The following is a 10,452-nucleotide window of genomic DNA, read 5'->3' on the forward strand; positions in this document are numbered from 1 at the left end:
AGGCAGGAGGTAGGAGGGTGAGTGTAGGACTGCAGCCTGCCCAGCCTGGGTTAGGCCAAGCAGGGGGAAATAGAAACCTGTAGTACTGACCAACTCTAGAAGAGGTATCTTTGGGTACCTACTGTTTGTGTGGCTGTTTTCCAGAGTTTTATCACTGTTGAATCATGATCCTTTACCAGGGCAGCACATGTGACAGTGTTGGCTGGTGCCTATGGAAGACAGGTAGATTTGGCATGGCATATGTGGAAAGAAGATTTGCTTTTGAGTAGGGAGTTTGAAATTCCAGAATTTTCCATGCAAAATTTTGTACTTTTTTTATACCTTGCATCCTATGAGACCATGAAAAAGAGGGAGAAGGACAATAAGGATTTTTTTTAAAAAAAGGGGGGGGGGGAGTTTTAATTAAAACTTCCAAAGTCTCTTGGTGATTTATGGACCTTAATCTTATTTGGAGATTACTGGGACTTGTGTACTCAAGGTATAAGTACGTATTTGCCAATCTGTCCCTCTGTCATCTTTTCAACCTCTGACTTAATCAGTGTATGAGGATTCAGCACCTTGGTTAACTTCTGCTTTGTTTTTGCTTTTCCCTCTTCAGACAAGTAAGAGAGAGACTAAAGAACCAAGTTATTGAGATGAAAGAGAAGTTTCCAGGCTTCAGACCAGGACTCGCAATTTTGCAGGTATTGTTTGCTTTAAGGAGAACTACAGACAATCTGTGTTGCTTTACAATGGTAAGTGCATGGTGCTGAGCTTCACCAAAGCTGACTTACAAGTGGTAACACTTTATAAGGAACAGAAGAGCAGACTTCCCTGTGGGATGCTAACAGTCCTGTGGTGCCTTTTTCCCAAGTACTGGTGCCCAGAAACATTTTGAGGGTTTTGGGTTGGTGTTTTTTTCCTCTTTCATCAGACCTTTGCAGTTCTCTGAACATCATGTTTGTGCAATGCTCAAAGTAGTCTATTTGCCTAGTAAGAAGCAGCAGTGCTCTATTCCAAGCCTTTGCATTTGTGCGAGCCCCGAAGCCTGTTGGCTTGCAGAGGAGTATTTGTATTTGAAATCTTTCAAATGGAGTGCTTACTGAGGGATTTGGTCTGCTGTTAGGTCAGAACATGGAGAGACAATGAGTGTGAGGAGGTTGGGAAACCCAACCAAAGCCACCTTTGGCCAAAAAGACTTTTGAGCGCAGGGGATGGAACAAAATCCCATTGCTGAATTTGTCTGTCACAAGTGTGAGTGCTGAAGTCCACACAGAAAAACTTGCAGAGGAAAAGAGCATGCCTAAGTACAGAGGTTTGGTCTGTGTTGGGTAGGAATAAGACTTCGTTGGGGTTTTTTTTAGTTGTTAGGTTTTTCTCTTCTCGCAGCTATAAATAATGGAAATTCTTTGTTTAGGTCAGAAGGTGACTGGCAGTAGCAAGTGTCATGTAACAGGAAGGAACTGTGTGGTCACAGAGGATTGATGGACTGGAAGTGGCTGCTTGGAGAAGTAGCTTCTATTCTTATTCAGTATTCTGGGCTCCTGAAGAGCTCTTGGTGCCTGCCCTTGGCTTCCAGTGCTAAGACCACTATAGTACACAAAGACTATGCTCCTCTTCAGTACCAGCAGCAACCTTTTTTGTGGCTTATTTTGTTTTCTAGTTTTCTTTGTCATTAGCTTTAAGAAGATCATCTCTACAGAAGACTTGTCTTCAGGTTTTTAGAAGGAAGGAGGAAGGTCTTTTGTTGAAAATTTAGCAAAGGACACTTTGATGGAAGTTGCCCAACTGCTGACTTTGTAAACTGTCTTCAAAAACTCCTGTCTTGTAGTGTTACTGGTTTGGGTTTTTTTCTTGTTTGGTTTTTTTTTTTTTTTTCTTGGCTCTCTTCAATCCTGGGTTGCCTCAGAGTTCCTTACAATGTATTTGCTCTTTGACTCTCTGCTTGCTGGCTTACAAAAGTGTCAGTCTGGCCTTGGGATTCACCTCCTAATACTGATATTTTCAGCTGTTTTTTCAATTAAGTCGGGACAACTAGCTGTTTCTGATAGGTAGCACCCCACACAGTGTGTGCTTTTTTTCTTGCAAGGTATATGGTGTCCTCTGAGCTTGGAGTAAGTCAGTCTTTTTCTCTTGCAGTCAGGAATGTCCTCTTTTGCACAATGTGTGTAGTCTGCTTGCTGACATACCATGCTGCCTGCTCTCTTCTTTTCTGCCCTATGAGAGACACACTTTTCCTAAACCCAGCAGACTTTAAAGGGCAGACAGCCCCTTTGTCTAACCGTAGGGAAGAATTATTAATGTATGCTGAGTGATAAGGCAAGGCAGTCACCCCTGCAGTTTGTAATCTGTGAGAGAATCAGGGGTTGATCCCAAATACCAGAGAAAAAGAGTTTACTTGTCAGCTTTTCCTTATTTGTCCCTCATTTTCTTAGGGTTGCAAAGAGTATTATCTTTAACAAAACATAGTGTATGTTGCAAGCAGTCTTCTGAAATGCAGTTGTAGTATAATGACCCAATACTGCCAAAAACTACAGGCATTTGTTCCGCTTGGTGCTTTCTCTTTGTGCATCACTTTGTTCTTGTTTTGTTGTTTTTTTCTTTGGCAGGAAAATTCTCAAGATACAAAAGAGCAGTGGAAGAAATTTCTCCATCAAGGCACATGTATGTGCATGAAATTAAGATTCCTGGGTATCAGAGGCCCAACTTTTCTGAAAGCCTTAATCAGATAATTGGATGTTATCAGCACCTGCTGATCCTGTTAATTAGCTAGAGATTTAACTTTCTCAGATGAGATGGCAAGCAGTATTTTCTGCTTTCAGGACATTGTTTTTAAGGTTTTTTAACAGGTGTAAATGATGCTTATGCAGGAGATCTGACAGTTTGGTTTTACCTGCCTCTTACTTGAAAGAACACTTTTCTTGTTAGTTCCAGCTGCTTACAGCCCCTATCTGTGTGTTTTACTGGTATTCAGGAATACCTCTGCCTCCTTGGTGTAGCTCAAAGCCAAGGGTTCAGGCTATCTCAGCCTGTGGCTGGGTCTCTACTCTGCAGTGTGAGTTAACTGTGTTTTCCCCCTTAGGTTGGAAATCGGGATGATTCGAACCTCTACATTAACATGAAGCTGAAGGCTGCTGCTGAGGTAATGCACGAACTCTTCCTGTTTCTTTTTAGCCTCCTACAGTAGGTCAAATCTGAATATTGAAAAATGGATGCAAATCAAATAGTTTAGACAAAACTTTGTCCATATTGGAGGACCCCATGTTAGTCTGAGTTGCTTGTTATAGGGAGTAGTACAAGCATGGAGCGTGACAGCCCATTGGGGTGCTCTGATAAACAGCAGTGTAGGCTGGTACTATTTTTGGGTGATCATCTTCTAGTTTATTTGTGTCTGAAGTGCTGATGTTCTGTCTTTCCCCGCCCGTGGCCATGTACTTGTCTTCCCTGAATGTCTTGTAGCTGCAGGTGCCTTACATCCGTCACCAAGTGGTACATGACATGCTACAGCAGGGTAGGAACGTAGAGGAGCCCCTCTTTCCCCCCCTCTGTCCCTAGGTCATACCTGGCATCTTCTCTGCTAGCATGTCAAGGCAGTAGGCTGTCATGCCAAGATGATGTTGATGTCAAAAGGTGAACAGAACAGTTGAAGTGTGGAGCAATCTAAGTAGGCGAAGCACTGATCTATTGTCTTCTCTTTCATTGGTGATATTCCCAAATAATAGAGGACTAACTACAAAAAAAAAGAGAGAGACCTAGGAAATATGGCAGAATGTAGCTGTGACTGAGCTGGACTCGGAAAATAGCCAGATCAAGCTGATAAGATGTCAGTTCAGAAATCAGGTATTGTTGGTATTCTCATTTGCAGATTGGGATCAGTGCCAATCACATAAAGCTGCCAAACACAGCAACAGAAGCTGATGTAAGTAAATTAGCCAGTAGTGAAAATATATGTAACTTTGATTTTGAGCTCAAAAGATGAACTTAGATTTGCCCTCTTGTTTTATATCTAAACAATCTTCTTATAAAGTCATGAAAAAAGGACTGGAACCCACTGCGGGTTTTTTTAAAAGAAAACTAAAACACTACAGTGTAAAACTTAAACTTTACCAGGTATTTTTCTAAAAATAAATGTGTGTAATTTATACTCTTGAGTGAAAAAAATAAACCTATTGTGCATATCTTTTAATCCAGATAGGATTATGCTTTTTCCTTTGCATCAATCATATGTCATTTTATCAGCCCTTAGGTTTTTGGTCTTTACTTGTTGTAGGTCCTCAAGTGCATTGCCTCTCTGAATGGAGACCCTGCTGTTCACGGATTTATAGTGCAGCTGCCACTTGACTCTGACAAGCCCATCGATACAGAAAAAATAACCAATGCTGTTGCACCTGAAAAGGATGTAGATGGGTAAACTGACTTCACCCCTGGAGTGCACGACATCTACTCCAGAACGAAACCTCTTAAACTTTTTGTTTTTGTTTGAGTGGTGATCATGAGGCTGGGAATCTTACTTGTCCTTTTGTTCTTTCAAAATACAGCCTAAGTAGCATCAATGCTGGGAAACTCTCTAGAGGGGACCTTGGAGACTGTTTTATTCCCTGTACACCAAAAGGATGCATGGAACTTATCAGACAAACAGGTAAGGAGATTTCCATCCTTTACTTGTGAATGCAGTAGTCCTCAATAAGAGGAGAAGTTATGCACATTGCAAGGGTGTGCTTCACATTGAAACTTGTGTTGCAATACTGTGTTTCATCTCTGCCTTTTCAGAGAATAAAAGAACTAGTTTCAAAATGGTCTTTACATTCTAGCTCCCAGCTCTGATTTCCTATTGCACACAACTCAGAAGAAAAAACAGTGTCCTGAAGTACCAAAGCCAGACTTAAACTGACAAAAGACTCCAGAGCCACTTGTGCATTTTGGTGCAAACTCACTCAATGACCTGTTTTTTACTTTCTTCAAACTTTATGATGCAGGTGTCCAGGTTGCAGGGAAAAGAGCTGTAGTGGTTGGTCGCAGTAAGATTGTTGGTGCTCCCATGCATGACCTCCTGCTCTGGAATCATGCAACAGTCACCACTTGCCATTCCAAGACCTCAACGCTGGCTGAGGAGGTAAGGACAGGCAGGATGCATGAGGCTGTGGTTACCTGTTGCAAGCCAGTGCTGCCTGCTGCACTGTGCTACTCGTTGTGTTGCTTCCCTGAGTCCTCTGGTCTGGCTTGTCTTTCATCTGAAATGGTTTCTCAGTCCTTTCAACTTTCAACCAGTTCGTTGCATGGCTGTGTAAATACTTCCACTGGAATAAGATCCTGATTATTTTTGGTCCTTAATTAGAGGGTTTTAATTATAACAATAAAATTACTGGGTTTGTTTTGTTTTGGCAAGTGCTGAGAATTTAATCATCCCTTCCTGATCTCCATGTAGTGGCCTGTAAGACAGCATATGTTTTTAGTTTTTTTCCAAAAAGGTCAAGTGGTCTTTTGTTTTAGTGGCTGGGTAATGCTAGACCATGTGTTTTGTTCGGTTTTGATTTTTTTTTTTTTCCCAGTCTTATTTTCTATGACTGGGAGTTGGTACCAGTTTCCTCTTTAGCAGTGAGAGCGACAGAAATAGTGTGTTGCTGTGCTGCCACCTACTTGGATTTCATAGAGCAATCAACACTGCCAGGCTCTGTAGGAAAGTATGAAAGCTGAAAAGGGGGTAGGTGTATTTGAATATAACTCACAAAGATGATCAGAAACACTGCAGTGCTTCATGCCATTAAGTTGCTGTTCAATAAAACTATCATTAGGTTGATTAACAATTGAAGTGCTAATTCTTAATTAAATTTAGTTTATCTTTCTTGAAGATTAAAAGGAAAAAATCCAAGGGGTAGCAGCTTCTTAAGCAAGTGTGAATGAAGCAGTGCAAGAACTGACAAGAAGCTTCAGTCAGTCTCTAGCACCAGCTTTGTGACCAGACCTGTCAAATTTGCTGAGTGCTGTCTGAACAAATATTCGTGCTGAATAATATTAGTCAGCTTTCCCTGGAGTTACATGTTACACAGTCCTGGACATAAAACCACAAGACAGTGCTGCCACAAGTGAAGTGCTGCTTGGAGCTCTGTGCTGGCGTTGTTCTTGGCTGCTGTCTGAGTGCTGGTGTATTTCTACTGTTGGAAAGAGCAGCTGAATATGCAGGGAGAGAGATAAGAATATGCAGAAGGCTTTAATTTTATCTAAAATTAATTATATGATCCACTTAGGAATCATGGAGGAGTTCAAAGGAGGTTATGAAGTGTTGACTAGCAGTAGTTCAGGTTAGGAGTGTGGAAAATGGGCCATTATTTCTGGGTGCAGGAATTTATCCTTGCCAAGGAAGTGCCAGCTACCTTTAATTGCTGCCAGTGTCCTTCCATCCCCCGTGGCAACGGGTGAGCACACATTTTCACTGCAATTGAAGGTGATCAGAGTTGCTGCTGAAGCAGCTCTGCCTTTTTTGCACTGCTGGTGTGATACAGAATTGTTTGGCTTTTCTCCATAGGTTGGTAAAGCTGATATCCTGGTGGTTGCAGCTGGTAAAGCTGAAATGGTGAAAGGTGAATGGATCAAACCTGGAGCAATTGTAATAGACTGTGGAATTAACCATGTGCCAGGTGCGTGGGTAATGTATAAAGAGGGGGGATGTGTTTATTTGTATATAAATGCAGTTGCTAAGTAAGTACATGGATACTGTTTCCTTGGTGTTTCTAGTCAGTGTGAACTTCTGTCAACAACCTTTGAAGACGTTATAATAAAAGAAGGTTGCTCTGAGGTACTGTCCTAAAGCAGATCAGTGGCAGTTTTGTTTCTGCCTTCAATGGAGCTGATGATTAGTAGAGGAAAGAGGAGGCCTAGGAAATCTTAAAACAGAATATCCCCAACTGCACAGTGAATCATAGAATGTCTGGCTGTAAATTCTTGGGACCTTCAAAGGCATGTAGTCCAACCCCCACCTGCCATATGTAGGGACATCTCTAACTAGATCTAGCTACTCAGAGCCTCATCTAGCCTGAACGTGCTAGAAGCCTTGCTGCTATTGTCACTTGTGAGTGTGCAGCTCTGCTGTCATTGCTTTCCAGTTAGATCTGATTAAACTGATGTGTTTGAAATGCATAAATGACAAGGACTCTCTTAAACTAACTGTGCATTTGTTGAATCACATTATTAACCTCTTAGGCTTGAGTGACTATTGTCTTGAAACAAAGCAGCTTCTGCAGGACTGTTGGTGATAGTGGCTCTGGCACAGAACAAAGTGCTTGAACATGGTGGATTTTAGGATAGGATTTCACTTAGCTACTTGTTCCTTACAAAGGAGGATCAGACAGTCTGGCAATTTGTTTTCATCTCATTTTAAATCCAAATTACAGATATTGAATGATTTGGAAAATTAGTCACCATCCAACTATCTCTGCTACACCCACAGGGCTTTCAAAAGGTATTTTTCATAATTAATCAGTCACTTTGTTGCCATCATTTAATGGAAGGCAAAGAAATTTCTGTTCAGCAGTCTTGTTCTTCAAAGATGACACTGGGTTGCATTTAAAAACATTAGTCCTCTGTCTAATTAAAATTAAAAAGTCATCTGCTGTTGCTCTTTGCTTGATGTATCTGTGCCAAGCTACCCAAACTTAGGCAGTTTGCCAAAACCCACAGGGTCACTGCTGATTTGTGTGAAGCAGAACAGCTTGTAGTCTCCCTGACTAACATGTTGCACTACCCTTGTGTTTCTGACATAGGATGCTATGACCTTTTTTTCAGGCTTTTTCAGGCAGATGTGAACTGCATCTCAGAGGACACATCCCTGTTTCTTTGCAATTAGTCTGCCTTGAGCAGTACCCTGAGATCTGGGCTTCTGCAATGCCCAGCCTAGTCGGTCTGGCATGGCAATATGCTTAATGGTGTTGTGAGACTTGGTAATCAAGGCTTGATAGAATACCATGGAAATTGTCAGATTTCAAAATGCTAGATGCCACAGACTTTTTTTTTTTTTAATATGGTTTTCTGAAGCTGCTGAGTTTTCCTGCCTCTTTCTTCCTATCTCATAGGTTATGAAAAAGTTTTTGTATGAATCTCTTGGGAAATCAATGCCAGAATTGTGGGAATTGCAAAGCTAGAGGAAGAACAACAGCAAATTTGCCAGCTTCTCCAGCTACACCCTACACATAGGCTATTTCTGCTAGCTGTGACAGTGCTTTGAATGTGTCAGGGAGAGAAACAGCCGAGTTGCCATGCATCTTCCAATAGCTGTAAGTGCACCCAGCTGAGTGGCTTTTAGGTGTAAATGTGAGTTGCAGCTAGAGGATGTAGCAGTCTCTGGATATGCCTATACTTTGCAAATCAGGCTGCCCTATACGGGGAAATCCCAATATGATTTGATCTGTCAGGACATTAGCACTGTGCAGGCTTGCCAAGCTGGAGTTAAAGTTATAGCCATGTAGTGCCATGTAAATACAATTGTGCTTTTGAATGGAGGGTGGCCTCTATACTCCCACAGCTGCCAGCTTGAAGACTAGAATAGGCAGTTTAGGCACATCTGGCTTTGTGTTCATGTGTACTACAGATGAACAGAATCTATTCCAGGTTTCCAGGTAGAGAGAGAAGAGGAGAGGATTTTCTGTAACCTCTATTAGAGCAGACAAGTCTTGTATTATTCCCTTTCCAAACTGGGTTGTATTTGTCACCACTGTTGTGGTTGGAGGGGTAGTCCAGCAGATATTCTGAATGCCTTATTCTAGGCCTGTGGAAGTTGCTCTGCTACAGTAAAGGAGAACAGTGCAGGCAGAGGATATTCCCAGAGATGACAGTTTCTGGTGCATCCCTTTCTGAGTCCTGATGGAGGAAGCAACTCTGTTGCCCTGTTTTTTATCTTCATGTACTAGGAATCAAGTTGACACCACAGGCATGTAAGGTCAGATTGTGTTGGACCCCTCATGAAACATCTTTCCAAATGGTGTCTAGAAAAAGAAGCAGCCTGCAAACAGGTGGCCTCACGTTTTATGGATGACAGTCATGTATGATCTTGTGTTTGCAGTCATATATCCACCAGGAGCATGTTACAGTTACATGTGCATTGGCACAAGGTTGCTTAGAAGTCATGTGGATATTCACAGCCCTTGTCTGATGAAAGCAGGACTGTGAATTAGCTTCAGTCCAGAAGCCACACTCAGGCTGTCTCTCATGCAGCTGTCTCTGGAGGTAGATGGAGATCATCATCATACCTGTTCACTCCATATGTGTAGTCACATCCTTCACTTCTTTGGTCTCAGATGTGTTGGATGCTCTTTCATGTATTGCAGCTGTCTAGAGAACCTACTGGACCAAAGAGAGACGGGCACTGGGAATGGTTAGTGTTACTGGTACTTCCTGTAACTAGTTCAGTGTTATAGGAGTCAGATGATAAACATTGAGAAGGTGGAAGCATGGGGAGAGGTGGAAAGTATTGTATGTGAGCTTTCCTTCTAACCAGTGTTTTAAAGGTAACTGAGTAGCTCCTAAGCTGTGCTCAGCAGGGCTTGGTGTGAGGTGTGGATGCAGAGGCAGGGGCTGGGACTTCGGCTTGTGCTCATCACTGTGTCCATGTAGCAGCTTAGGCTGTTTGTATTTGGTTTGCCTAATTCGTTGCTTGTTTTCTTCATTCTTGGGCCCGGAGTCTTCCTGGCCAGGCTGGCTGGTAAGCCTGCTTGTCATCCTTGGAAGAAAAGATGATTGTTATTTGCCTTTTGCAACCTTAACTAAGTTGGTCTCTAGGCTGGAAGGCCAGGCTGGCCTGCAGTTCAGGCAGCAAAGCTGATAGTGGCTGTAGAAGCACTGCTGAATGGCTGGGATGTTGTTCAGGCTTTGAACCTCAGGGAGAAGAAATGTTGCTTAAAACGCAAACACAGCAAAACATCCAAGCTGCTGATTGTCAGTAACAATGCAGCTTAAAAATTGTGTTGGCAGGAGATTTTTTTTTTTTTTTTTTCCCCCTTTTTGATGTTAAGATAATCAGCTGTTGAGGAGTTTTTCCACTCCTCCCCCCTTTCCAAATGTATTTTAAAGTTATTGATTGCTTTCTTCTGCTCAAACATACACTTACTGTATGCAGTATAACAACACAAAAATCTATCTTCAGGTTTTTCACACTGCTTAAAAAGTTCCCTAGAGGACTCATATCTGAAATGAGGATTCTCCACTCCAGGAGAAACTACCTGTGAGATTTGCTTTGACACGATTCTGATTTCTGTGAACTGTAGCATTCAGTGGTCTGTCATTAGAATGGCAATGAGCAGTTGAAAAGCTCAGCACTTTTCCTCTTCAAAGGCAGGTGATTTTATTCAATAGTAAGGCCTAGATGTCCTCCAGAATGGAACAGAGTAAATGTAAACCTGGGGAGTTGGGAACAAGTCAGCCATGTTTCTTCTCTTACTTCTTCTAGACCATTGGTTTATATCTCCTTCAAATTGGATGCTGTAC

The 10,452-nt window shown here is 42.0% G+C and overlaps 1 protein-coding gene across 1 annotated transcript; it reads left to right on the forward strand.

The window, feature by feature from the left end:
* Positions 1-595: 595 nt before the first annotated feature.
* Positions 596-6,614, forward strand: LOC103772131 (C-1-tetrahydrofolate synthase, cytoplasmic-like; the record flags this gene model as incomplete). Its single annotated transcript, XM_008939449.1, has 7 exons — positions 596-683; positions 3,062-3,121; positions 3,845-3,898; positions 4,250-4,386; positions 4,518-4,618; positions 4,956-5,092; positions 6,503-6,614. Coding segments are annotated over exons 1-7 (649 nt in total), but the record flags the coding sequence as incomplete, so codon positions are not given.
* Positions 6,615-10,452: the final 3,838 nt, after the last annotated feature.

This window comes from Merops nubicus, unplaced genomic scaffold (assembly GCF_000691845.1).
Source record: "Merops nubicus isolate BGI_N331 unplaced genomic scaffold, ASM69184v1 scaffold51204, whole genome shotgun sequence".
NCBI lineage: Eukaryota > Metazoa > Chordata > Aves > Coraciiformes > Meropidae > Merops > Merops nubicus.